The sequence below is a fragment of the Ixodes scapularis genome, unplaced genomic scaffold (assembly GCF_016920785.2).
Source record: "Ixodes scapularis isolate PalLabHiFi unplaced genomic scaffold, ASM1692078v2 PGA_scaffold3__209_contigs__length_174095766, whole genome shotgun sequence".
Taxonomy (NCBI): domain Eukaryota; kingdom Metazoa; phylum Arthropoda; class Arachnida; order Ixodida; family Ixodidae; genus Ixodes; species Ixodes scapularis.
Genome location: NW_024609868.1, coordinates 63,577,784 through 63,605,334, shown reverse-complemented (window position 1 = coordinate 63,605,334; position 27,551 = coordinate 63,577,784). Strand labels below are relative to the sequence as shown.

General features: G+C 46.8%; 1 protein-coding gene across 1 annotated transcript in view; it reads right to left on the bottom strand.

Annotated features, from left to right (window-relative positions):
• LOC8040537 overlaps positions 1–27,551 on the bottom strand; it is a 131,708-nt gene that overhangs the window by 62,254 nt on the left and 41,903 nt on the right. The window contains exon 3 of the mRNA XM_029994005.4: positions 3,215–3,296. Coding sequence (XP_029849865.2) covers positions 3,215–3,296 — 82 coding nt within the window. The remainder of the gene's footprint in view (positions 1–3,214; positions 3,297–27,551) is intronic.

The following is a 27,551-nucleotide window of genomic DNA, read 5'->3' as shown; positions in this document are numbered from 1 at the left end:
GCTGTTCCTCGCAGCCTTACTTTCTATACCCTATTTATGGTGGACATCCGAAGCGTACGTCCCCCGACACGGTTCCTGCTAATGATCGTCACGGGCATCATAAAGAAACGCTCCACCGTTCTCCTTCTCACCGGAAAAGAATCCGGAGAATTAGGCTCGCAGCGTAGTCTTCTGGGCTGCAAGACTAGTTTTTTTAGACTCGCAGCGCGCGTATTTTATGGTTCATTGCCATAGACGTAGCTGTAAACTTGAGCGCACGCTTTCATCGTCCTACGGAGGTCGCGGTAATCTATAATCGCGGTTGGTTCGGTGCTAGTTTAGGGCATTACCCCGCGGCTTCGTTCGAAACCGCGAGACTGTTTCAGGCCTCAGCGTTGGACTTGGCCGCCGTAAATTCTTGCCGTAGCTGCGCTCCTCGCGATTTCCTGACCTAAATTCCGAGGCCCGTGGGGTCACCGGCGCCGCAGCCTTTCGGCGCACGTCCGCGGACCGCGAGGGCGCAACTGCGACCGAGAGAAACAGGTTCCTCTGCTGGGAACGGCTTCTCCGGAGCGGCGCTTCGACTCGCGACCGCGGCGTGGCTCGTCGCAGCACGCGGAGCGGCCTGAACAACGCAGCCACCGACGCCATTCGGAACAGAGAGTGCAACCTGGGGCACCGTTCCAAGCCATCGAACATCGGTTTTGATGTCCTCCAAGATCTCGATCTTGGATGCACTAGTTAAATCACAGGGGCAACATTCGGAATGTGTGTACAGATGTCTTCAAAAACAATCATTAATTTTTTTTTTTATTGCGAAAATAAGCGACGTATTGTTAAAGGCTCGATCTCCATCAAAATGTAGCGAAGCGGTTCGTACCAGATGCCAAAGTCTCAGATGTAACCGTTATCGTACTCAAAAGTTATAAAAGTGGTTTTCTGAAATTTCCGAGGGGGTAGCGTCAAATAGCGGAAAGGGGTCCCATTTTCCCATTAAAATTTTCAGCTGTATTATTATTATTTTTTTTTTTTCGGGTTCATGGTATACTACTTACCGCGGGTCAGAGCAGAGCGTATGAGAATTGCGTAAGCGTGCTGCGATAGCAGCGCGGTTAACGCTGGAAATGAATGCGCGGCTGACCTTTCGGACTTGTGTAACTCCAATGGATTGCGGGAACCACTTACAATGTTACGGCAAGAGTAGAACTAGCACACTATGCTTTGTACGCTTCGAGATATGTCTAAGAAATGATAGGATGTAGAAGCACACGTGGGTTGCACATTAAATGATAAGCCACATAACTTAGCATAGGACAATCGCACTTGACAACACAATGGTGTTGCTTGTGATAATCGCTGAATGCACGAAAGAACAGCAACAATTCCATCGGCACACTCGCTTTCTATCGTGGGAGCTAGATATTTCCTCAGGAGTAGGTAGGTCTGACCGCGAACTCGTTGCTTTGGGTGCCTGGCTCTGCCATTCGTTAGAAGCTGCGCGGTCGTACCTGTCGCTATTGCCGTAGAACGCTGCACGTTACGCGGCCCTTGAACTAGCCACGTAAGGCATGCAATTATTTTTTTATATACAAGGTGTTTCTGGGAACGCTTTCAAAAATGCCTAAAAATGTGCTGTTCGAGATCAAAAGGAACTCTTTGCGGGAACGAACTACCAGCCGTGGCGGACGTGAAGGATTGCAAAAACATACTGATTAGCAAGATAATGAGCTAAGATTTTCCATTTGACTTATTAATTAGTGAAAATAAATATGTGGTTCCACTGAGAAATTCGCTAAGCATCATCGAAAACCACTAAATAAACTTTTTAGAGAGACAGAAGGCACGGGCAGCATTTTACAACATTCCTTAAACGCGCTCAATTTAAACGCGTTTCTAGGTTTCGGTTTCTTACCGGAGCGCATCTCTGCGCCCGCGGTCCTGCTCCCCAGTGGCCGAGACGCGCAACACACCATGGCCTCCGAAATCCTGAAGCGCGCTTCGGACTCTCGGAGGCCATGACCCTTCTTCCCTCCACCCTACGAAGAAGCCGAGGCGGTGGCTTCGCGCCGCGACAACTGGACACCAGGACCGCGGGCGCAAAGATGTGCTCCGATGAGGAACCGAAACAATTAGAAACTCGTCCAAATTAAGCAATTCCCCTTTTTTTCTTTTTTTTAATGTTGTAAAATGTTTTTGCCTTATGTCTTTCTAAAGAGCGTTGATTTAGTGGTTTTCGATTATGCTTAGCGGGTTTCTCGGTGATTTCCCTCAATTAGTGATTTACAATAATTAAAAATGAATTGGTACATTTTCAGTAAATAATCTTGCTAATTAGTATGTTTTTGCAATCCTTGATGTCCGCCAAGGCTGGTTGTTTGTTCTCGGAAAGCGTTTATTTTTATCTGGAACAGCATACTTTAGGGAATTTTTGAAAACGTTCGCAGAAACGCCTTGTATATTCTCCTTTCGATATTTCAAGCAATCCAATCACTTCTTTTTTTCTTTTTTAATTCCCGTCCTTCCATTTGAGTATTGCTTTACTTTCTTGCTCAATTTATAAGATGGAAACAAACAGACATTGTTCGTCGTACTCGCTAGGTCAATACCGGGCAGTGCCAACAGCGTCTGTATAGGCTCGTGATTTTGAAACGATATTTTGAGCATTATAGATTTTTCAAGTGAAGTTCTTGTTTACTCGGAATTGTACGCACGCTTCTATTGATTTATTTTTTAAGTTGAAGGGGTAGCTGGGAGCAGCGTAGAGATAGGAAGTATACATAATAATAGCGTAAGTATAACTCTGGCAACTTGGCGAGTGAGAGAGACTATCACGTATGCCCGTCTCTTTTCTTTTTCATTTTGGCCCTCTTGTAATCGCAGCAGTCATAATATAATAAATGAGACTGCATTCATACAGGATGCATAAAAGAAACGATTAAGAACACGTGTGTATCTTCCCATTTCCTTCTCCAGGACTGAAACAAACTTTATGGGCCGCGAGATATACGAGTATGTTTAGCTCTGTTCTGGCTTGGAGCGGCGAGAAGGTTTTGCGCGGACGCGTAGGCGAAGCCATTGGAGACGTTGGTCCGGTACGGTAGCTGGGAAGTGGCACCCAGAGCTCTAAGGATTCGCTCTCCTCGCTTTTACTTTGTCTAATCTGATTCGTGTGTGAGCCACAAAAAGTTGTCCCGGACAGCCCTATTTAGCATACTTGTACGGTAGATACTCGTACCTGCGGCAGACTTCCTCAGCTCTCCGCCAAGAATGCTGATTGCTGAAGAATTTGTAACAGTAGACGCCGTCTTGTGACCAGCCTGCAAAGAGACACAAGACAAACAACATTGCAATAAAAGACTGTGAATGCTTTCTACGGTAAACATTGGCACCTTCTTGAACTCAAAGCACTCCCTATGCGATCGCGTTTGGTTGTGGTCATTTGTGTCTGTAATTATACGCAGTCCCTTACATGTTAAGAACAAGATAAGGCTAATTATGATGACGTTTACCGCTTCGCGATTGATTGCTCATTGTATCAGCTGCCCAGCTGATACGGTTACTGAAATGACTGACACCGCCGTGTCGAAGACTTTTTTTGTTTTTTTGTTAAACAAGCAATTTTTCTTTTCGTACCTTAAAAAAAAACAAAAAAAAACATTAATTTTTTTTATTTCAAACTTTGACGATGGCTATGCACAATTACATTTCTTTTTGTTGTTTTTATCACAGAAAAGTTTCTGAAACGTATGCTACTCCCCTTTTGGAACTCGCAAAACGGTCAAGTTTCCCGTGTGAGCGCTCGAAAGGACGACAGTTAAATAAATTATTCTATCCCATTTCGTGTTCTTTTTTTTTTTTTTTTTTTTTTTACGTCCGAGCATTTTAGTCTAACCTTGAGCCTAAACGAGATTGTTTCAAACAAAAAGAATGAACTCGTTTTCGTTTAAATGGCTGCCGTAAACCGTTAGCTTTTAGGAGCGGTGGAAGCGTGTTTATGTGATTATCTATTCATGCGTACTGCCAGCAGCAACTCTGGTAAGAGTGCTAGGTGCCCCTTTTTTCTTGCAGCACACACAGAAAAATACGGCTCTTGATAAACACGGAAGAGCTATTTAACGAGAAAGAAACAGAGAGGTTAGAGAGAGAGAGAGCATGCAGAACTCCGACACTACTCTTTCCGGAGTTGAGAATTACAAAGGCAAAGTTGAGGAAAGGACGGAACTTTTAGTGAGACGATTAAGGAGACGCGAAGGCAGTCTAAATTAATTGCAGGTCTTTACGTCTTGCTCATTTGCAAAAAAAAAATAAATAAATAAATAAATGAAAAGAGTTGTTTAGATTGCTAAAGAATGTGCGAGGTCAGACTGGTTACCGCTACCAACACAAGGTTCGATTCCCAAGTGTTGTGACTTTATGATTATGGTTTGAGGTGGACTTTTATTTTTAGTCACCGAGGTGATGAAAACGAGCTTCAGTTCTCCCGTCTCCAACGCGAGCTTCCTAGTTTCGACGAGACTTCGGCGCCTTGTGAGCTTCGAACGTGCACGCGCTGGAAAAGCACGGCGGAAGGCACAGCGCGTGCTGAAACGCCCTGCCGCTCTGATTCTGCCAGTCACTATAGTCTATCCGTCGTTGTACTGTAGACCTACGTGCGTACGTCATGACGTTGCGGCTTTCAGTTCTGACGCTAGAGCACCCAAGCTAGACCAAAAAGGTCATGCCGCCATGAACATGACCAGGCGTCCTCATGCCCAATGTTTTCTGGCAGTCAGTATGCAGTGCCTAAACGTTTGCCGCCGTTCTGAAACTTTATGGAGGATTGGTTTTCCAATTATTGCAAGAATAAGCCGATCAGGATTGATTGTCGTCGATTGGATTTGCCGACACTTCTCCATTAATTCTCAGCGAGGCGGAAAATACCGGGACACACGGGTGTAGACGCGGGCGCGGCGTATGATGTACCGCAGGAGAGAGCCGCTGCGCATGCTCAAAACGATTTCCACAGCCCAGTGGGCAAAGGTGGCAGCGCGTACAAAGCGATTAGTCGAATGGTCTATAGATTATACACGCGGAAAGCACGAAACGAACATTTTGCATGCGCGCAATCTCCAAAGATTTCATCAGCGCGGCTTCGGGCGAGCACCCTCAAACTGGCCCGTATACTTGCAGAAAGGATGAGGGAAACGTTTTGACCCCGGTGATTTGTGCTATTACTATAAATATTGAATAAAAAATCCGACATCCTCGGTCGAACCGTTACCCTTCCCAGCGCGAAGGAAAGGAAGTTTTTAAAAAAGCCAGAACAATGTTTTCCGTTTTGATGGAATTCCTCGACGCGTGGAACAACCTTGACTACACCGTCGAGGCGACGGCATTGAAATGTGGGCCGGCGGCGCTTTTTTATACGACCGCAGAGGCGTTCCCGCAAAGTTCGGACTCCGTTTTTGATCTCCGACGCCGCTCGCGACATTCCCTGGCGCATGCAGGGTCGGGAACGCAGCGTGACGCCTCCTTTTGTCCGAGGAACCTGTTCGCCGAGGCCGCCGCTGCTCGGACTCGCGAGCGAGGAACCTCGGGTGTCAATCTGCGTGTCACCATTGTGGCAGCGAGGGTAACGAGATACCTAGAGCCACTAAATGAGCTGCGCTTAGAGTATCGGCACTCCGTTCCCCGACATTGTTGTGGGCGCCGCCATTTTGGCTCGTATGCACAGCAGACGCAACTGCCGATCGTCATGATTCAAAAGTGCGACTTCCTCAGCATTAGATCCGTTGTTAGGAAGGTCACGTAATATTGATATGCTCTGTCGCGAACTCTTTAAACATTTCTGGAGGGCGGAAAAGCGTTTCCTGTGGTTTCAGATGAAGCTTCAGATAACTGGCAACCATGATTTTAAGACACAAAATGGCCAAGTGTCGCTACTCTGAAGCGTAGCTTATTTAGTGGCACTAGAGATACCGTTCGTTCCTCGCCATCGAATATTTTTTTTTTTGTCGCGGTATGCGAGGCACAGTTCGCTCAGTTCCATTTACGAAGTCGATCTTATCAATCATACCACTCAACTTCAACAAACTTGATTTTCTTTGGCTTTCGTAGTGGAACACTTGGATTGACAGGCTCACATTTACAATTGCGCTAACACCGCATCGTCAGTAATAAGTGTTTCAGCTTACCACCCTTAACGGTCGGCGTTCCTTGGAAAAGTATATTGGATTAACTGTATTTTTAGTGTTTATATACTACACTAAACATACTCCATGTCCCTAATAAAGAACAGAAAAAGCTGTGTGCCACATGGCACATCATCAATGCGCCATATGGCGCACATACACAACCCCTTTTTAAAACACTGCATCTCATTCCGGTCACCAACCTATGATTACACCTTAATTCGAACATACATAATAAGCAGAAAAACGAATATTCACCTCATTGACCAGAGAGCTGACTTTACACGAAATTAAAACTTGTACATCGTTCCTTTTAAAGATGTCTGGAAAAAGATCATTCAGCAGAACGAACTAAGGAAGCCAGACGTTAAAACATCGTCACATCATTACGAAATAATTTAATACATTTAATAAGAAGCGATCTTATCGTTGCAACTCTCAAACCACGTTCCCTCAAAAGTGTGTTTACGTAATTTTTTGATCATGACTGTAGTTGGTGACATGTCAAGAGTAAAGGAAAAGCTGCTCCCACCTCTTTTCCACTTTAGCAGAGCGATCGCTCAAGAGGAATGCGCCTCCTCTTCGGCGTTTACTCAGCTAAAGTGGAGAGGGTTGGGAGGAAGAGCTTCCCCTGAACCCTTAACCTGTCATCGACTACAGATGTGTATCTATTAAAGTTATGTCTTTTTACATTTATTTGGGGTTTTGTGCTTTGTTTTTGTTGCGCGAATGTTGTTTTCAGTTACTTTTTATTGTCGGTCTGTCCCTAATGGTAAAAATGAAAAAAAAAAAAACAGGGGTGTGTTTGGTCAAGCTACATTGCCCTTTCCCCCGTCGCTTGTACGTTTGTATAAACGAAATGAACTTAACTTTAAAAGAAAATATAAAATGCCTTGGTGACAATCGCGGACAAAGTAAGAAACAAACATGTTGCACGTACACACTGCGTACTCGCATGCTTACATATTCTCACGCACTCACGCGCGCACAAGCAAACGGACACGCACGTCACTTTGACGGGATATTTATCGATTACGCATTGTATGAGGGTCATGGACGTGCCGCATAACTGGCGCCCAACGTGGGGATCTTCCGGATATGGGATGGAGGTGGCGGAAGGGGCTGGGCAAGCCATTCGAACTAAGTTCCCACGGGTTTGATATTATCGGAAGCGAGAGCAGGTGTGGAACGTTTCTCTTGTACGATAAGTAGCACGTCTTATATGTGTCAACGCGTTTTTATCTGATATTCGTACATCAAACATTTCTGAAGTTGAAAGAAAAAGTTTGTATAAATTTAGAAAACTTCCGCTCCTTTTTTACATTACAGAGGTTAGTCACACTCACACATCACAGAAAGCCGCGCTAAAATGGCAGCCCTGGCGCTCTGGTCGTAATGCACCAACAATCAAGATCCTAACGTCACCTAAGCTCTATGTCCTAATTTCGTCTCATCTTAACGCGAACTGCAGCGAAGGCTGCACTCCCAAGCAGACAGCTTTAGTTGGTGCTTCCCCTGCACGAACAGTCGCGAAGCCAAGACAATTTCACGGCTATGAGCTTCGCGGCAGGCGAACTGTGAAAACGGGAGATTTCCCATGAGAGAGTGGCGTTTTCCGGGACCATGCTGGGAACGCAGAGGCGGGATAGGTTCACGGAAAATGTAAACAGAGCGGTTATTTGTTTTAATCGCCTCCTAGTGTTACTTGGGTTACGTCGTATTCTGCATACTTAGCGACTTGCCGTTAGAGCGTCACCTCCAGCCATTATGACTCGAACTAGCGCGTTAAACGACATTCTCTGTTCATGTCACTGGTGTGGCCTTTGCGAATGCACGAGTGGAACAATAGCGTAAGCTTGCGTTTGTCGACTTCACGTATTAGCAAGGTGAAGATCGGGTGAGCTTTCCCCCGTGTAATTCCTCAACGTTAATTATTTCAGTGAAATTTGCTCGATTCTACACATAAACACCCCGCCAGTCAGGCACGTATCCAAGGGGGGGGGGGGGGGGGGGGGGCCCGGCCCCCCCCCCCCCTTCCCCGAAATCTTCCATTTTGCTGGGACCTCCCCTTCCCCCTCCCTCTCATACAGCATTTTGTCATGGGCGGGCCCCCTTCGAAACAAAATCCTGGCTACGTGCCTGCTGTGGTGCTTACGTGCCTGCCTTAATATCCTGGTGTATTGTTTTCGGCAGTTTTCGCAAATAAAAATCTCGTGTTACAAATGTGCTTGGCAATCAGCAGGTCGAGGCGAAGGACTGGAAGTCAAGTCTCCAAAGGAAGTGACTGGGGGATTTGTTTCTGATCATATAACTGTCTCTAAACAACCTGCCCACAACTCTACTCAGCCGGTCTGGTTACTTGAGAGACAAACTGCCGTTTACAACGTTGCCTGGCTGTCTTGACCACCCACAATCCCGTCAACATAACGAGAATAGCTTTGAGGAGGGCACCTATTTTATTTTGCAAAGCTCGAAGAAGGCGGGGTTTCGAATTGGCAGTAAAGACGACACGCTCGAGGACACGAACAACCCTCGTCGTTATGCCTGCCAAAGTGCACAGCCGTCACATATTTTAAAGCTGCCAAGGCAGCTTTCCTTGTCCGTGATTTCATCTTTTTTTTTTTATCTTTTCGAAGGTTATTGCTTCGTGCTTCCTCGTCGTGAGCGTCACGTTTATATCGAGAGGTTTCCTGCTGCGTTCGGAAACGACCGGGGCTTGGCGGCGTTTGTGCCGCTTTTTATTGGCGCATTCAAAAAGGAGGGGTACGCGTGCACTCCAGGAATGCTGTCCTCGCGAAGGTCGGATTTGAGAGGCGGCAGAGAATGTCCGCGATCGGTGGCCTCGGTCTAACGGTGCCGCTTGCAAATGAGAAGCCTTCAGTGCGTGCTGGCGGTCATCGATGATGTTTTGGCTCTGCTGGGCAGATTATTTTTTAAATGGAATTCTGATGGGTTACTTAGTACATAATCAATTTACGGATGTTGATCACTTTCGTCTGGCGACAAGGCAACACTGCCCAAGTTAGCCACAGCATGAAGCCGATAGACCACATGATCATGCCATTTTGTTAAACGCTGTCTCATTCTAGACGCCCTTAGGCTCGCCACGCCACGGTGGGATCGCACACTTTCACGGTACTCGACTACTCCAACGCTACTCTCTCTGTGTCTCTCTCACTCCCCTTGTCATTTGACCTTCTACCCTGCATGCACGTGCGATATCGTCGCGGACGACGGCGAGGTCGTCCGTGACGATCTCGTCGTCTTCCCGGGAGCTGGTTACCAGCGGGTCGAACTCAAAACGACCAGCTTCCAACATCTATTGAGAGCAATCACTCTCATTGCTGCTGCGATTAGTGTCCAAGTGCCGTAGATGTCATCCTCTCCAATTCGCGTGATCAAAATGCGGTAGGTAAACCAGGAAGCTGAAGCGCGAGACGCCGAGAGGGCCAAGTCTGTGAGTGCACACTGTGAATGTGCTGCCTGCAATACTAAGAATTCGCGCGTTTCACTGACACCGGGGGGGATCGGTGGCTGAGAGGGCTAGCGCATACCAGCTCGGAGCACGTGGAGCGAAAGCTCGTGTTGCAGAACCCAGGGAGCCTGGGTTCAGTCCCCCCCCCCCCCCTTACCCGTTTCTTTGAAACGGGCAAGAGGGGGGGGGGGGGGGGGGGGGACTTTGAAATGGCTGGCCAACTACATTCTGTATAAATATTCGCAAAACCCCAGTTATTATTCGCTGACACCGATATAGAATGTTTTTCTTTCTAAAAACTCTATGTGCGATTTATGGTCCCTGTTTCATGGGCAATTCAAAGCCTCTCAGAACGAACCTTGAGGCTCGCCGATTCTCTGAAAAACTTAATCCTCGACTCAAGGACCTTGAATTTCCCGTGAAGGAGGGGTGTGAATAAATTAGTTTGCTTAAATTAACGTTAACATCATCTTTCTGAAAGCAGCGAACAGCATTGGTGCCGAAACCCAAGAAAAACAACTGAACTATAGAAGAGGCAAGAAATCAGCATCCATCGCAGGGCCTAACGAAAATCAACGGAACTTGCCTTTATCGATAGGGACCAACTAACCCCAGCCGCAGTCGATCAGCTCAAAGGAAGGTCAGGCGTGGTGCGAGCATCGACCACCAAAATCATAGCCGAAGTCACCGCTCTTCTAGCAATGGAACCAGTCCCCACCGATGAGTCGAACGAAAGACACCACCACGGCCAACGAACGATCGAGCGTCGCGAGCCTTTTTAATTCAATTGTATATAGTGTTCATAAATTAGTTGACTTAAATTAACATTATCATATTTCTGAAAGCAACGAAACACAAGGGGTGTTAGGGATCTGCGTTAGGTGGTACCGCCGCTTGAACTGTTAAGCATTCCCACTTGGCGTCTGTGCATTTTGCAGACAACTGCGTTATTCTCACTGAACAAGCGCCATACTTGCTAGAAGTCGAGCAGAGTCGTCCTGGCAGCACAGAACCAAGTTCCATCCGCCGAAAGACAAAGGGCTTCGTACAGAAAGCACGTGCAGCACGTATTTGAAGGCGGGGCCGCGTAATATGGCCCGTCCATCGTTTCCGAGCCGGCAGCGAACCACGGGAGCTTTCCTAACATTTAGTCCGCGAGAGTGCTTACTTAGCCGCTCTTAAAAGGCCCACTTAGATGGAAGAGCCCTTTTAGCGTTCTGGCCTACATTTTTGGTGCTTGAAACCCACATCACGAGCTCCCTCACTTTCTTTCGCGCCAGGGGAGGGCCGGGGCCGTCTCGTGGACAATCCTCTCTCTGGACATCCTTTGTCTCCCTGCCGGTCTTCGCGCGATCGCTTCCTCGTGTGATAAGCAAGCCGGCGGCACGCGCACAATGCTTCGGCTAAAGAGCAGGCCGATACCAGGCGCTCCTTTCTTTGCGCGACGTTATAATAACGTGGCTACGCGGGGTTTCTCTTTTCACGTTTTCTTTTTCTTATCTTTTTCTTTTTGATTTGTTGATTTTTTTTTTTTTTTTCTATCACTGTCAATCACAAGAGGAAGCAGGGAGGTGGCCGGAACAGAAGTCGGTCAACGGCTCCCGTGTAGGAAGCCTCAACGCTGACTCCCGAGGGTCCTGGCGTTACGCGATGGCTCGGATCTGCAGCTTGGTTGGCTAACGGCCACGATTTTCGCGGTGTTTCTTTTCGTGAATGTTGCGTCGTTGAAGTGTTCAGTCCATAACCGGTTGAACATGCGACTTTTCAGCCGCCGATGCTACTTATGCATGCACAAGAAAAACTACTAGTTTGGTGCTGAGAAAAAAAAGAAACACAATGTAAGTACGTTGTCTGAAAATTTATACATAGTTCAAAACGCTTGTCTTGAAAAAAAAAAATATTTATGCAGGGTCAAATAGTACCCGTAAATTGGCGATGTAGTTCATCTCTAGAGGCATGAGCAAAGTTTTGTGAGCATCACGTGGTAATCACCTGGCTTTAGTGAGTTCTTTGTTTCCATGCACGAGTACTCACGCACACATAGCATCTTGCAGAGCCACTCTCGCGCACTTGCACCTTGACATACGCCTTTTCCCCAGCTTGTGGGAGATGGTGTACAGGCGGAAAAGGGATACCAAAATCAGATGTGAAATATGCGTCGAAATATACACGACTTGCAACGTATGTGACTTCATTTCGCGCTGCTAGCGGTAATTTCTACTGATTGCTGGCTTCCAAGGCGTAAACTTACGATGTAAAGGCAACGGTTACCACCATCGTGACAGACCAAGTCGCGTTAATGCAACCTATTTATACATAAAAACAAGAGGAATATATAGTCAAATTCACGTCCTATATACCCCGTGCGTCGTCACAACGAATCATTGGACGCTGAGTCGTGCTCCAGGCATTGTCGAGTGTTACCAAAAGGCGGCTGTTTAACGGAAGAGCCTCACACTTGGCTTCCTATCGCCACGTGGACAGGCCTATGGGAAAGAGGTTAGAAGTCAAGAGAGAATGATGTCAAAGAGATGGAAACGCATTCAACCTTTGGACATGGCGTGTGTGGACAGTTCGATAAATATTTTCTCTCGTGACCTCGACTCCTCCCAAATAATTGTGGTCGAATTATTTCAATTTTTTTATCTATTTGTTTGCGCTAATACCTCTACATAACGTAACAAAAAAAAAATTCAATAGAAAAAAAAGGCAAAACTATTGTCAATAAGAGTTTAAACATGTTATAGGTAATACGTTAATCGATGTGAAGGCGGTTCCAATACAAACAAATTTCCGGGTGGAACGATTGTGTTCAATGTTGCATTTATGTATGTATTCCTACTCTGTAGCTGATGGTCAATGCGTGACAAAGCACCCGAAGGCGAAATATTTCCTCTCAGTCAAAGTGGGAGTCCGTGATTGACAGAAGCCTGGTCCGCGGCGGAACCGAGGTCTCTGGGCTCGCAGGTGTAGTTCCAGCGTTCCACTTTCGCCAGGAGCAAAAGGCTGAGCGTAACCGAAGGAAGCCAGCAGGGCGAGGAAGCGAGGAACGCCTTTCGGTTGCCCATGCGTGCATGCTACATTCAACGTTGACGTGACGGACAGCCGCTCTCGTTGCTCTGTCGGCGTGGGCGCCTCGGCTCTTGGGAGTGTTTGCAGAGTGCTCTAGATCGTAATCGAGAGCGGGGTGACGTTGCGAGGAGAGCAACACAGCGTCCGAGTGAAGCGGTTGGAATGCATGGGCCGGAATTTTCGGCCGCGTGCAACCTGGATATGTATTTATTCCGACTTGGCTGTTGGCATGACAACGCTATCTCCTGCCACGGTTTTGCACTCTATGGGCGGTAACAAACCCGTCGCCCTAAGGATTGCACAATAGACCTTTCGCTAAACTACCCGAGCAACAGAGAGAATGCCGGGAACGTAGGTACACGCGCTCGCGTGCCCTATATGTAAAAGATTCGAAGTAAATAACCGAAATAAGGCGTTTGTGGAAAGCACGTGCGAAGTGCTATTCGTTCGAGAGTTTTGCTTTCGAGGAGTTAAAATTGGGTTGTGTGTATGTTTATACAGCCTAGAACTTGGTCTGCCTCACAGGGGCGACGAGTCTCCCAGCTGTAGATGAGAAATTTAGCCAGTGCGGTACAGCCGCTAGCCTGGGGTCTTTAACGTGCATCACGCAGTAGTGACACACGACCGCACGCCGGTACGATGCTCATCCAGATCGAAACGGGCAGGGGTGGGGCTCGAACCCAGGATCCCTGGGTTCTGCAGCGCGAGCTTTCGCTCCACGTGCTCCGAGCTGGTGTGCGCTAGACCACTCGGCCACCGATCCCCCTTTCGAGGAGTTACTGCAGCAGAAGCCAGCATTTGCAGCGCGTGTTCCTACGTTCCCGGCATTCACTTTGATGCTTGGACGATTGAGCAAAAAGTCTACAGGGGCGGTCGCTAAATTGCCGCAACGCGGCGCTACTTGTATTATGAAGCTTTAGTGCTAAAAACCCATACGCAGTGATTTTTTTTTCTCGCGAAGTATGCTGCGAGGTATTTGAAAACTTCCATTTTGCGTTCCATGAGTTGCAAGGGATGTCATCGAACCATGCTAGTATTCTTTACTATTTTTTTTCCTTTTTTTTTTGTCGAGGAAATTTAGTGCGATGTTGCGATGTGCATGCTGCAGAATGTACGCTCTCAGCAACAAGGTGACCAGGGTGGCCGCTGATGCAGTAGATGCTCTGCCTCCAGCGCAAATGCTCTGCCTCCAGCGCGAGCTTTCTCGCTTCGATAACAGATCGTCGCACGCGCAGCCAAAGCCCCACGCAAAGCAACGAGCGCGTGCTAAATTTCATATCAAGTTCAACTTTCGTTTCGTCGCCCTCTTTAACGCAATAACAGTGGGTCACTGAGATCATATTCATTAATAAATGTCGGATACATATTCTTGAAAGAAACCATACCGATTGTCCGCTGAACTTGCCATTAAATGAATATAATTGTGCGTATATAACTACGCAAGATGGACCGCAGTTTGATAATCATCACGAAACAATAATTTTTTTTTTCGCTCGGTGTAGCTGAAGTTTTCTCAAGCGCCACGGTACACGTAGAGCGTTTGCGTTTGCGACGTAGACACGATCATCCACCGCCTTCAAAAGCGTTGTGTGTACCCAGAGAAAACAACAACCCCAGCCTCGAAGGACATTCCATCCTCTCGGGCGGGCCCGCATAATACGTAGCACGTTTTCTTTCCGTCCGCAACCCTTCGTGGCTGGGCGTCGTACCTCTGTGTGCCGTCTTCACGTCCTGCAATGAACGCCCTTGCTTGGCTTCTCCGTGGCCATTACGTTTCAACTTTCCGATGGACCGCGGAGGACGCTATGTCAGCCATCGGAGCCGATCCAGTTCCGTGTGCGTGTCACGTGACCTTTAGGAGAGGCGCGTCGTCACCTGATGCGTTCACAGAGCTGGATTGACCGTGAAATAACTCGTACATAGCGTCCACTGCGGTCCATCTTAAGCTGAAACGGTGCATAGACGTGAGGCACGGACTGTACATGGGCGCGCTCACGTTCGCCTTTCAGTGCCGTGCGACGTCGTGAGCAGCGTTCGGTCAATACACCACATTAAAGTCAAGGCCACGGTGTAGTCAAGGCCTATGCAAAGCGCAGGTTCATCTGCTTCTTTTGCAGGGGTTGGGGTGACATCAGACAGACGCCTAGCTTTGATTGGCTAGACCTCAAAGGCCGTGTTCCAAAATTTACTCGATCTTAGGTAAGGGTTTTCTACCTTGGCGTTCCAAAACCTACCCGCGTCCAGCGCTTTTTAATCTGTGTTGTCACGTGACGCGACCCGCCGGAGTAACTCGGATCCATTTGGGTAAGATTTGGAACACAGCCAAAGCAAGCTGCCTTGAGGTCTACCCACTGTGCTTCAATCAGAGCCAATCAGAGCTCGGCGTCTGTCTGACGTCACCACAGCCCCTGTGCAAGAAGCAGACGAACTTGCGCTCCGCATTGCTTGAATCCGTGCGGGTGTTCCTGTCTCTTGCACATCATCTCAGAATTAATCGCCGTTGTCTTGGTTTCGCTTCGTATATTGTTATTCGGCAGACTTGCGCCCGTTACTTAAAACATTGAATGGATTACAATTACAAATTTCCGAGCCTCAAGCGTAATGGATTACCGTTACAAATTACTTTTGCTGAAATGTAACGGATTACTTTACTCGTAACGTTCCAAATGACTTTTACGTTACTTTTCTTGTACGCTCATCAAGAAAACAATATAAATAATTTTGATGTTTTCAAATATTACTTTCCATTTCCTATACGTTCGCATTATGGTAGACCTTGTAAAAATAAAATAATTGTATTTAAGAGAAAGAATACCCGTACACTTCCTTCACCTGTAAGCTGACAAGGCAGCGAAAGCTGCAACCACACCGGCCATCCCGCTAGCTGACGGCTACCGGAAATTATCCCTGGAATTCTACAGACAACGACTACTCAGTGTTGCCTTCTTGATCTTTGTTTTTCGCATACAGTATTTGTATTTGTCTTGCACGTTTTTCTAGTGGCTCTAGTGACCGGTCATACGAAATATCGTGTTTTATTTGCGGTTAATCTCCTCTTCACGATGCTTTCTATTTTGTTGAACATGTTATATTTATGCTGCATGAATTGCCTGCTCATATTGCTGCAGGTTCTATTTATGTTAATATTTTCAAAAAGTAACGAGTAATTAAATATTTCTAACGAAATTACACTACAAATTAATGCCGCCAAAAATAAATGTGGCAATTACGAAATACTTGAAAAAGTAACGGATTACAAGCCATCCGTTGCTTGTAACGGATTACTTCCCAAGTCTGTTATTCTGTCATTTCTCGTTCAGTGTACATTAAACGAGCTGATAAAAACTTTTTTTTTTTTTTTTTTTAGTTTTACGTGCGTTGTAAAGAGTTTTTCGTGTTTATGTGTGTTAATTGTGTCCGAAAAATAACTCAGTCGCTTTGTAGCCTCGGAATCGAAAGGTTGTGTCACGGTCACTCCTGTTGGGAAATTTCTTAGCTCCGAAAGAAGCGTTTACATCGGTCTCTATAGCTCTGAAATACCTGAGCGCACACTCCTGTCTAAAGTAACCTGGAAAGGAGTCCCAAATGAGGCCAAGCGCAAGGGTTGGGCGTACGAGCTATTAACAAACTAACTGCAACTTTGTCGGTGTACACACAGGAAAACAAGAAGTGTGAGAGGTTTAACGTTTCAAATATTGGCTAACTAATAAAAGACACTGGATTTTCGCACAGTCGATCAAATATAGCCATGCTCACTATCGGGGGGGGGGGGGGGGGGGGGGGGGGGTGCAGGCATCAGGTGACGTTGGAGTGAGCGCTTTCGGTCAACATAATTTTCGAGATTCAGGGAAAAACGTCACGTAGAGTACCGTCCAACATCTCGAAGCATATTCAAGCTGAAAGTATACGGGAAGAAGCATGAATCATGTGAGGGGGGCTGACGACGAAAGCAAATTATTTCGAACAGAAATGGTATTGCACGCTGATGACATGGTCAAGCTGCGTATGCGCCCTACTGAGAGCACCCTTGTCATAATAAAATAAAATAAAGCGCTAGAGTCAATAGTGGCGTAAGTAACGTCTAGCACTTCCTTTCCGCCGGCACAATAAGTCAGGGCCTAAAAAAAAAAAAAAAAAAAGAACTGTGTTGCTGCATTTTTTCTTTGTTCGCACATATTTTGAATTTATATTTACGTGTAAGCACCATAGTTTTGATATTGCCTACCACTACTGCTCATTTTTTCTTTGTTCCGGGTGTGAAATTGTAGAACAATGAATCTTCTAAAGTCCATTTGGGAGATCTTGTGTGTTTCTATCGTTCGGGTTTGCAACATTACAAAATTGTGCTTTTTTTTTTTTTTTTTCATGCAATGAAGGTTTGGGGTTGCTTTGTCTTCGAAATGGATGTCAAGTGTTCTCCATAATCGTGTCGGTCTTTCGTATCGGGGAACTCAAACGTATTCCAATATTAAAAAAAAAAGAAAAAAAAACACGCACCGGAAATGATCATGATTCTTCTTCTTGAAAAGGACGAACGCAAGACCTCGGCAATCTTTTCAAATACAAAGTAACCAACGGTGTGCTGTAACGACGTGATTCCCATCGTACGCTCTCCCGAGTTAGAGACTGGCAGTTATATTCCGTCTCACGTTAAGGTGGACCACTACGAACGCCACGAGCGTGAGTTCTTCGCTTTCGAAAGCACCTCAACCGCACCAACGCCCGAGCAGGAAGACTCCTTACCAAAGCTATCCGCTGGCGCTTCTAACCCTTACTGCAGTCCGCCTTAAGGAGATTTAATAGTGATGACTGGCGCGGGAATCGCTACCGCACGCCGGGAGAAAGTCGTGCTGCTCGCTCGCACGCCGTCATTCGTCTCTCCCGTCAAATCATCGTTTGCTGCCTTCGGTTTTTTTGGAAACTCAGATACTCCGTGAAGAGGCGAAAGATCCCCCAAAGGCTTATGGGAATACGAGGTGCCTCTGAATGAATGTGTTTGTTCGTATGTTTATGCGCGCTTATTTCCCGTGTATGTGAATACAGCGAGGATTTCAGCCCTTTCACTCTTCGCTGCACACACATACGTCGGCTGGTTGTAAAGCCTTTAACTTCCGCTTTCACTATAGCAATTCTTCCTAGGTTATCGTTAATATTATTAGTCTGTTGTAAACTATCGCGACATAGCTATACCGAACACGACATCGGCGCTTTGTCTAATAGTACTGGCACGCAGTACAGTGAAGTCGCAAATTTAAAGCTAGCTTGTACAGTCACGCAACTGGAAAAAGCGCACAAATAACAAAGTCGAGGAAGGTGTGGACGGGAGAAGGGCTGTTTCCAGTTATATCATGAACCAACTCGCGTGCATCGCCACTTTAATTCTCAGAGTCAGCTTCGAACGCCAAACTCTACCACCAGAACGAGTTTTGTTTTATTTGTTTCTCACGACGCGCTTTGACAACTAGTCTAGTCCAAGTTAAGTGAGAAATCTAGCGCAAATAAAATGTTGCGTGACTGCTGCCCATACAGCGTAACATAAGTAACAGCGAGCGGGGAGTGCAATGCGGGGAAGCGATTTACCGTGTGGGAAAGCTCTACTACAGGCAGTTGCATGCGTGGCAAATTAACCCGGGGTTCATGTCGCTACATTGTAATGTGCTAAGTTGTATCGCATGCGATGGTCGGTGTTAGGTTCAAGGACCTATTGGTATGTGTTTTGTCTGTTTTGGACGGGGTCGAGAGAGCGGGTTTCCCAATATTTACGAGGGTGGAGGTCACAGACGCGGCAGTCGGCAGCTGTATATGGCTTCGGGAGTAACCCGAGGATCGAGCAGGGCAGTCTGAACTCGGGGGATCTGCGCATTTGCCTGCCGAAACGGGCGTGGAAAGGGGAAGGGAACATCCGGGCGAGGTGTCGAAAGAAACTTCCCTTCGGGGAATTCGGAGACGAGGGAAGACTTCCGGGAAACCTGGCGGGGCGCGGCGCGCGGATAGAGTTTACGCTGGGCATCGGAGGGGTCAGGACGCCACCAAAGTCGGAGCCCAGTTTGTAGCCCAGTTTGAATATAGTATGTAAACAAACTGCATGCATATCAAATCGTCACCTTAACCAGGGCGCCAAGGCGCAATTCGTGTTGCCATCATTCCATCTGTGGCAATCCCACCAAGGACAGCAACCCCCTCAGAAACAACGAGAGAAGGAAGTCGACTATCCATATAAAGAAATAATAATAAAAAAACCTATTAATTATAATTAGGACTGCCACAATGAAAAAGTATCGATGTTGGGGCTCCACTGTGCTCTTATACGTGCCATCGAACTTTTTGCGACTGCCAGGATCACAAGCGTAGTAAATCCTGGTTGTGACATCACGGGTAGGAGCCACAAGAGGACGCCACCCGAACATCATGCCACCACGCAGAAGAAGTACTCAACATTGCTAGCTGACAAATCTTTTATTTTCTTTTTCTTTTTTTTTCTTTTTTTTTAAGGTGATTCGAGCAATTTTGTGCAGTAGTTCACATACATGTTATTTTGCCGCCGGTTGGTACCAACTAGCATTTTCTACCATTGTGTGTATGAAATACCTGCGCGCAGTATTCGTTGCATGCTCTTCTAACGGAACTAGGCCACTGCAGCGCAGGACGATGAGCGCTGCGTGATGCGGCGCTCGGCAAGCCCAGAGAAGATTGAGCCTGCATAATCGATCTCCCTTTACATATTTCGCTTCTAATCTCTCGCCTACGGGAGCGCTTAGGAGTAGCTGCAGCGGCGAACATTTAGGAGGACGACGTAGCAGCACGACGTCCATCTAACGGGCCCGTTTTGCCTTCAGGGCATCGTGATCCGCTCCAAGGGAGTGAGAGAGAGAAGAGGAGGAGAGACGCCGGTCAGCTCTTGGGACGGCCGTCGCCAGACGTCGGACAAAATGCAAAAGAAAAAGACGAGCCTGGAAGAGCAAGAGGAAAAACAAGTTGCCGCGCGGCATTCCGCCGTGGCCCCCCCGTACGCGGAAACTTTACAACGGCGAAAGAGCCTCGGCAGTTTTCTTTTTTTGGGCCTCTTCACGTGACGTCAGAGGACGACTATAGGTCGTCGTTGCCGAGCATCCGCGCGCTTGTGACCGCGTCTGCTCGAACCGGAACAACGTCCCTCGTGTAGGCTCAATTTTCTTCATTTGTCGCTTCGTTATTGGCTGCTTCTTTCCTTTTTTAACGGTCTATCGTCTTTTTTTCTTCTTCCTTTTCGCGCTATTCATGTTTGGGAAAGGGGTGTTTTCCGCGTGTATTATATAGTGGTAGTCGATTTCGGGTATCGCCGGCCGTTGGTTGCTTCGTCGCTTCCTTCCTCTCTACCGCGCCGGCGGAGTTTGGTAACGGCACTTTCCGGGAAGGAAGTATAGCCTCGGCCATAATCGATGCGGAGGTGAAATTCCTCTGCCGGATTTTGTTCGGATGGCGGCATTGTTGCTGGCCGCTGCCTCGCGTGCCTTTGCGGTTCATCGCAGCGCGGTTTATTGTTTCGTTTTTGTTTTCAAGACGGCGAGTTAAGGAGGCGTGGTGCAACGGCGCGGCCCTGACCGGCTGGCGGTTTTTACCACGAGCCCATTAATGCGACCACGAGGCGATTTTGAGATTCAGGTTCACGGAGTATGTGGTATGCCATAAGAAGCGTAGAAGCGCCCGACCCTCGATCGCTCCTTTTGTACATGTTCTTTTTTACATTTCCTTTACCGTCTGGCTTAAAAAAAAAAAAAAAAAGAAGTTTATTGTTCGGCCTAAGAACGTCGATGGCGTTCGGGATTATTTAAACTAGGGGAAAACTTTGACTTCGCCTTGGTTTTTTCCCCGACTAGATAGGCAATTGTGAATGCCAACTAATAGCCTTCGGAGGTTGTTGTTGAAACGTATTTCATTTCAACAACTACCTTCGAAACGAGTGAAATGCCGCTGTACGTATGGTGAAGGTGCGTAGCACACTGCACGAGTTCGTTGCATAAGTTAGTGCTTACGCGCTTGCAGCTTTTGGCTCAAGTGGGGCAAACAACTGGGCGCAGTTTTGTCAGTTTGAACGCGCCTGTCCCGAGTTAATTGTGACATAACCGGCATAAGCATATACTTTGAACGGTTTGCTTACTCGAAAGCAGGTACTTAAAATTGAAGTGGTACTACCCGCTATTCTATTTTAGAGGTAGTATCTAGGTTTTATATTTTGTTGTTTGCTTGCCGCTCTGTTTTAAGCAGGGTTTGTAAACAATTGTATAGGGAGTATTCACTGGCGGCCATATCCGTGTGCGCTGCTGCTGAGCGCGTGCTGACGGCGAGCTCCGCAATCCTTTTAGAGCGTGCATTTAGCACCATCAGGGTTGCCGGTCTTAGCAGGCTATTAATGTGAGCTCGTTCTGAGCATGCGCTCTAAACATCGCCCTCAAATATGGCGTCCAATGAATACCTCCTGTTGCCGCGGAAAGGGGTAGAAGCTTATGATTATAGATTTGAAAGACATTTCAGATAGACAAGTGCTAGCTGGTCACTATTAGCGACGTGCGCGGCCAAACGCGTCGCTGTGGTCAGCTTTCCACGATTGGCCAAACCATGGGCATATGAGTACTGTCAGATTGTCAACTTTGACGGTGTTAGTTTCGATTGCGATGGCTCCTAGCTTCTACTGTGCTTTTTAAACACACCATCGAACTCGTCGTTGCACCCGATGGTAAGTAGCCAGAATAACAACTGGTGACGTCACGGCGAGGCAAATCCCAGTCGTGACGTCACGGAGGGAAACCATAAGAGGGCGCCACCGAAACATATCGGCGCTAATACCTATCCGTAGTTGAACTTGCGTTATGAACTTATGGTCCGTCAAAGACAGCGACACGGGTGGTTTGGACTGTACGAAGTGCTTCAGCCTGTATTCACCAGCAGCGTGCACAGAAATAGTGGCCAGTGTATACATCAGATAAAGAGAACATACTCAAGCTAGGCACCGAGTGTTATGTCTGTGTAGCTTGTGTCACTCAATATTTGCCACTTGTCCGCTGTTTGCCGCGAAAAATATGACGCCGCACCAACTAGCCCACCTTGCCGTACTGCTGCTTTATAAACACAGTTGGACGTATGTTCATCTCGACGCACATCTTCGAACAGTATTGTGCATTTCCTGAATTTGTTGGTTGAACCCAGTAGCGTGTCTATACGATGTCGGTCCTTTGTAAGGTTTAGTGGATTAAAGGTTCAAGATACGCATTTCCTGGGCTCCCGAAAGGCCGAGCTCGCAAAGAAGCAAAGACTACGAATCTACGACTCCAAGATGCCTACAACAAACTTTAAAACGGTTCGTACAAAAATTAAAAAAAAATAAATAAATAACAGTGGCGTCACCATGTCGCTTTCATTCCACTGTATCACGTAGGGACGGCGCCTTTTCGAGCGTCAATCTTTTCGGTGTGCAGATTGCAAGACACCGCTTGGACGATGGTAGTGTGCCTAGGGTGCCTTCATGTGCGCTTGGCTTAGGGTGGAAACATCTGGCCATTTTGTCTCACACTTTTATTTTTATTTTTTGTTCAGAAGCGCGTGAAGGAACGTGTCCCTGCGCGCGCTCGTGGCGCTGACTGTGCTACGGCGACATTTTGTTTTCGTCGATTTCTTTGTATTTTACCAGTGAGCGCGTGCTGTCGGCATCGGGTACCACAAAGGGTGGCATCACCCTTAACAGAAGGACATTGAGGCACCCTAAGTGTGCCAGGTGCTTGTTGAGATAAATAGAAAAGAAAAAAAAAGATTAATAAACACCTTCTGTACGCCTCTGTCTCTGTGCGTTGATTTCTGCGATATCATCAAACGAGTACCTGTTTGCAAGAATGTCGTTTTATATGTAGCGCGTCCACGCACTCGATATTTTAGACTTTGCTAAACGCTACGATTTGCGTCTTGGGTGCGAGCAACCTACTTGTTTTTTTGAAGACGCGATGTCGAGATACGAAGGCTTTTGGTGCGGCCGCCGCAACAGCCGGCAATTGGGAATGTATAGGCTCCGTCTTCTCGCGTGGTCAGCCTTGGCTGGAGAGTGGCGATTGGACGCGCTGTCGTGCCAGATTCCAATGTCGCGCGAAGGTTACGCGGAGGGAGTGACCACACGCCCCGTGTTTACAAATGAACGCCTGGACGGACGCGTGCTGCCGAAACCGCACTTGCAGGAGCCGCGGGCATTTGTCGCTAGGGAACCGGTCTCCGAGAGCTGTTGGTGCTTGGTGCCACTCCATTCGCGTTGGCTTAATGATCGCTCCATTTGTTTGGTTGTTAGGTTACGCACTTTTCACTCAGTGTCGTATTCCGCCGTTCTATATTTTTTTATTCACTTTACGGTCGTTTTTTGTGGGTTGAACTCCGCAGAGTCCGGCGTAATTTGATCTGTCACTATATACACGGAAAGATAGAAAGATAGAGGGACATACAGAATATACTACCCGGCGAAGTTCCTCAGCGGGCCTTGTGTTGAGTCAACCTTAGCAGAGCCAAAGCCCTCCGCAGATCCTTGGGAAACTTGTCACTTATCGTCTACATCTCACACGTTCTTCTCCATTCCGTTATTTTTTAAGACAACTTTTTTTTTTCTTACGTTTTCGTAATGGGGAGTAGCCTAGCGTGAGTGATCGGATAACCTCTTCATTCGTGCATGAAGGGAAACGACTCTCGACGTCTAACTGCAACGTTAATAATCGATATGGGAATGGGATCAAGATGCTTCCGCCGTAGAATTAGATCAGTACATACATTAGTACGTTTCGTTGTAATCAAGAGCAATCCTGCTTCGGCCGTCTCTGGGGCCCTATACCAACGGGACAGTCTTCCTCGAGCCCGCCTCGCCGAAGGCACGCATGACGCTCGACTCCGGTGCACATTTATCTTAGACCACAGCGAAGGCTATACGAGCCATCTGAACCAATCCAACGCCGCCTGAGTATCACGTGACCTTCGGGAGAGAAACAGCGACGCGCGCGCGGTCCGTATAGTCACGTCGTTGGATTCTCGTGTGGCTTCCGCTGCGATCCAGTGTGGGGTGCAACGGAATACAGCTTGAGAAGACGGGAAAAACACGGAGGGATAGTTGTTCTCGTTTCACGCTCGTTGCTCGGAGCGAATCGACCCAGGAAGCAAGAATAGTGCAGCTATAAGCTTCCGCGGAGCGCCGCCACTGTGACCTTCCGCGAAGCCACGGAGTAGACCCGCAATGAACCGAATACGTCCCAGCTGCTTTGCTCCGCGTTCCGCCTGAACGTGTGTGTGTGTGCCTTTGAGGAAACTGGTGTCGCGGCTGTGGTCCGTTGGGGCACGGGTATTCGGCGGCGGCGGAAAGGGCCGGAACGGATTGCGCTCTTTGGAAGCTTATAATAGTCGCGGTGTTTCGGTCTGCGACGAAGCCAGCAAGGGCCGCTGTTTGGTTGTGTCAACTGAGCTCGGTAATTGCCAAACCATTGTTGAAACAACGGTCGTGGCAAATGGTACCGAAAAAACGTGTTTCTGGTATCGGTTGCGGTGATGGAAGTGCTGCGTTATTCGCCCCAGATTGCGCCGCGAACGAAAGTCTACTACATCTCGCGCCAAATTGTCATTTATGCTAAAAATTGCGCCACGCCTGCGTTAAAATGGGATTGAACGAAGCAAAAAATAAAAATACAAACAAAAATATTGGTAAATTTTAATCTTTAGAAAAGTGGAAGGGGAGGAAAATGGTACAGATGTGTATTTTACTGCGCTTTGCATTAAGGTGAACCGTGGTATAGAGATTACTCATCAACCGCGTAAGCGACGTCATCGTCTGAACTTCCAGATGATGTCGGTAATGTCAGGAGCTTCGAGTCGCGAGTCAAACTCGCAAAATGCTGGTATGGTGGCTACTGCGATACCAGAGAACCAGAGTATTTTACTCCTTCTAACATCACTCGATTACCGTATCTGTCACATGCCTTCATACTGTGGCTCGAGTTTGACCGTGGCACTTGCGCCGCTCGCCTCAACCTTTACCGCTTTGCACCGTGGCGTTTGCGTCGAGCTTCACCGCTTTGTACCAGTGTGCAAGGAGCAGCGGCTATCTAAGGGGAAAAGCTTTTGGGCTTGCCCGATGGGCTCGGAAATTATGCTCAGTAACTATTACAGGTCGGCCACCTTTGGCCGTAATAGTAAAATTAATCTCTAAAAAAAAAAAAATCTCTGCCGAGGAAGTAAAAGAAAAAAAGTCGCCCCTTTGCCATATTACTATGGCGAAAGCAGTGGTAAAAGAATGTGTTATCACTGCCTTTTTACAGATTGCAATGTATTAGTGCGGAGAAACGGTGTACACATGTGGAGACTGGATGGCGCGAAGCGGGCCTGTGTCGTGCAAGGTAAGCGCGTCGTCTTACTTGTGGGCGCCATTTTCTGCGGGTGCAGTGTAAATGCGACTCTCTCAGAGCCTATTGGAGCGTGAGACTCAGTAGACGGAGCGTGCGGAGCGTAGGAAAAAGAGAGCATTGGAACGCGGCAGCGCCGAGCACCAGCTCGCGGCAAAAGAGAATCAAACACTCGGAACTACCTCAACCCGTGCGGCAAAGAAGTCTGCCGTTTTGTTTTGTTTTTTCCTGCTTTTCTGTCGTCTATCGCGCTCTTTCTCTGGGGAAGACCGGAGCGCGTTCGTTTCACGGAGCAGAGCGCCGCCGTTATGTCTGCACATGTGATGTTTTACCCCTGTCGGGAGTAACGCAGAGGCACTCGAGGAAGAGGTTCGACTGGTTCTGGTGTCCATTCAGTGAGTAGACGAGTGCTGCGTCTGCGATCGGCTGGCAGACGGCCTGCCGACTTCCGTTGCATGGCGCCTAACCGGATATGGTTAGCCATAAAACATATTCTAAAAAAAAAAAAAAAAAAAAAAAGATTTATATTTGAGTAAACGCGGTAGTCGGATGAAAGGGTGGTGATCTCTGACTCAATTTTGGCCCAAACACCGCTAAAGAGTGTCGCTTTTTAGAGCAGAGCTGTAGGTTTTCATGATATTTGAAGATGGTTGTTTCTGCAGTGTATGATATTAGAATTTTCATTTTGGTGGGCTCATAAAAAATTGGGGGGACGTACCTGTTTTCATTGATGAAAGTTTTAGCGGGTATGCTGGCTTTTGTCGGTATTTTACGGAAATTATATTTAGAGGCTATAAATAAACTACGAGTGTAAAAGCGGGAGGGGGAGAGAGACCATTTCAACTGAAGTGTTGCGTTCTCATTCATCTTTCAACCATTTTTGTTCCTTTTGCTCATTGTAAGTGAAACCTTCTCTGATGTGAACCGTGTTTCTATATAAAAAAAGTTGTTTGTTCATTTGCGTCTTTTGTATTTTTATTAATAAAAGTTATATGCTTCAATATCAAAGAGGAAACCCTCACTCGTTAACAAATATATACTCATTTCGTGTTTTCGTGTTTTTTAAATTTTTTGTATGTCTTGTGGTAACAGATGTTAGCGACTGCTCAAAATGCGTCAATGCCTGTTCCAAACCAATATTGTGTCTGCTACAATACCAGATACAAAAGCTCAACTGCGGCTTCTATCTTTGCGCTGGACAGAAGTGCCAAACAGTGTTGAAAACAGGAAAACACGAATGTGTCGTGCTTGAGTCAGTGTTAAACAGTCTTAAGTAGTAACGCGTTACTAGTAACGCGTTACTGTAACTTCGCTACTTTTTTGGTAACTTGTAACTGTAACAAGTTACTTTTTCAAAAAATGCAACTCGCAACTGTAGCTCTATTATTTTTTTCTGAGGTAACGATGAAAGTAACGACGTTACTTTGGTCGTTACTTTCTAGTTTTTTTTTATGAATAACATATGATTGAACGAGTACAACTAGCTATTCTTGCACTTTCAAAATTGCCTGTTCCGACATTTCGAGTGTCAAGTTGGCCATGCACAAACTTGTGAATACGTTCTTTCTCGCGAGTCACGACCCGAAAATAGCCACGTGTTGATGTGATGAAAAAAAAAGAAATCTAGTTATCTTTACGCGCGCGCGTGTACTTTATGACTGAACACTTACATCTTAGTATCTTGAAGCACTATCTATGCTGCGGTTGTTCTTTTTTCTGCGCAAACGCTTTTTGATCGGATGAATCAACCGTGAAACAACAATACACACGAAGGGCACTGGGAATGTTTCGTATTTTGATTAGCGCCACTGCTCCGCACTGCGCATGTTTCGTATTTTGATTTGCGCCACTACTCCGACATGGTGTCAACAGTCAAGGCAAAATTTACTGCCGTTTGCGTGGGGTTTGTTCGTTGCTCTGGTTGAGCGGGTTCCGTTCAGCAAGGGCAAGGACGTGTTCGCCATCAAACGAGGGAAACTTTCAGACACTAATTTCGAGAAACAACTGCTGCTTTGATACAATATGAAGTAAAAAGCGTACTTTTTTACTTTTATTTAATAAAACTTGGTGAGGGGCGTTCTCGAGTATTTCCTAAATTGTTTGTGTTATAGAAAAGTAACCAAAAAGTAACGTCGTTACTTTTTAAAAGTAACTGTAATGAGTTACTCTTTTGATGCGGTAACTGTAACGGTAATTTCGCTACACTTTCCTGAAAGTAACTGTAACTGTAACGAGTTACTTTTTAAAAGTAACTTACCCGAGACTGGTGTTAAAGATCAAGTTGAGAATTCATTTTTATCACTTGTTAAGCATAAATGCTCGCTTTCATATCGCCATCACCAATCTTCTTTAGAAGAGGTGACCCGCTGCGTACGTATATACGTCACACACCTTGTACTCTTGCCGATCACGGTGCTCTATTAAATGCCAGGTCTTAAAGGAGCACTTTCTGAGATTGCTTAT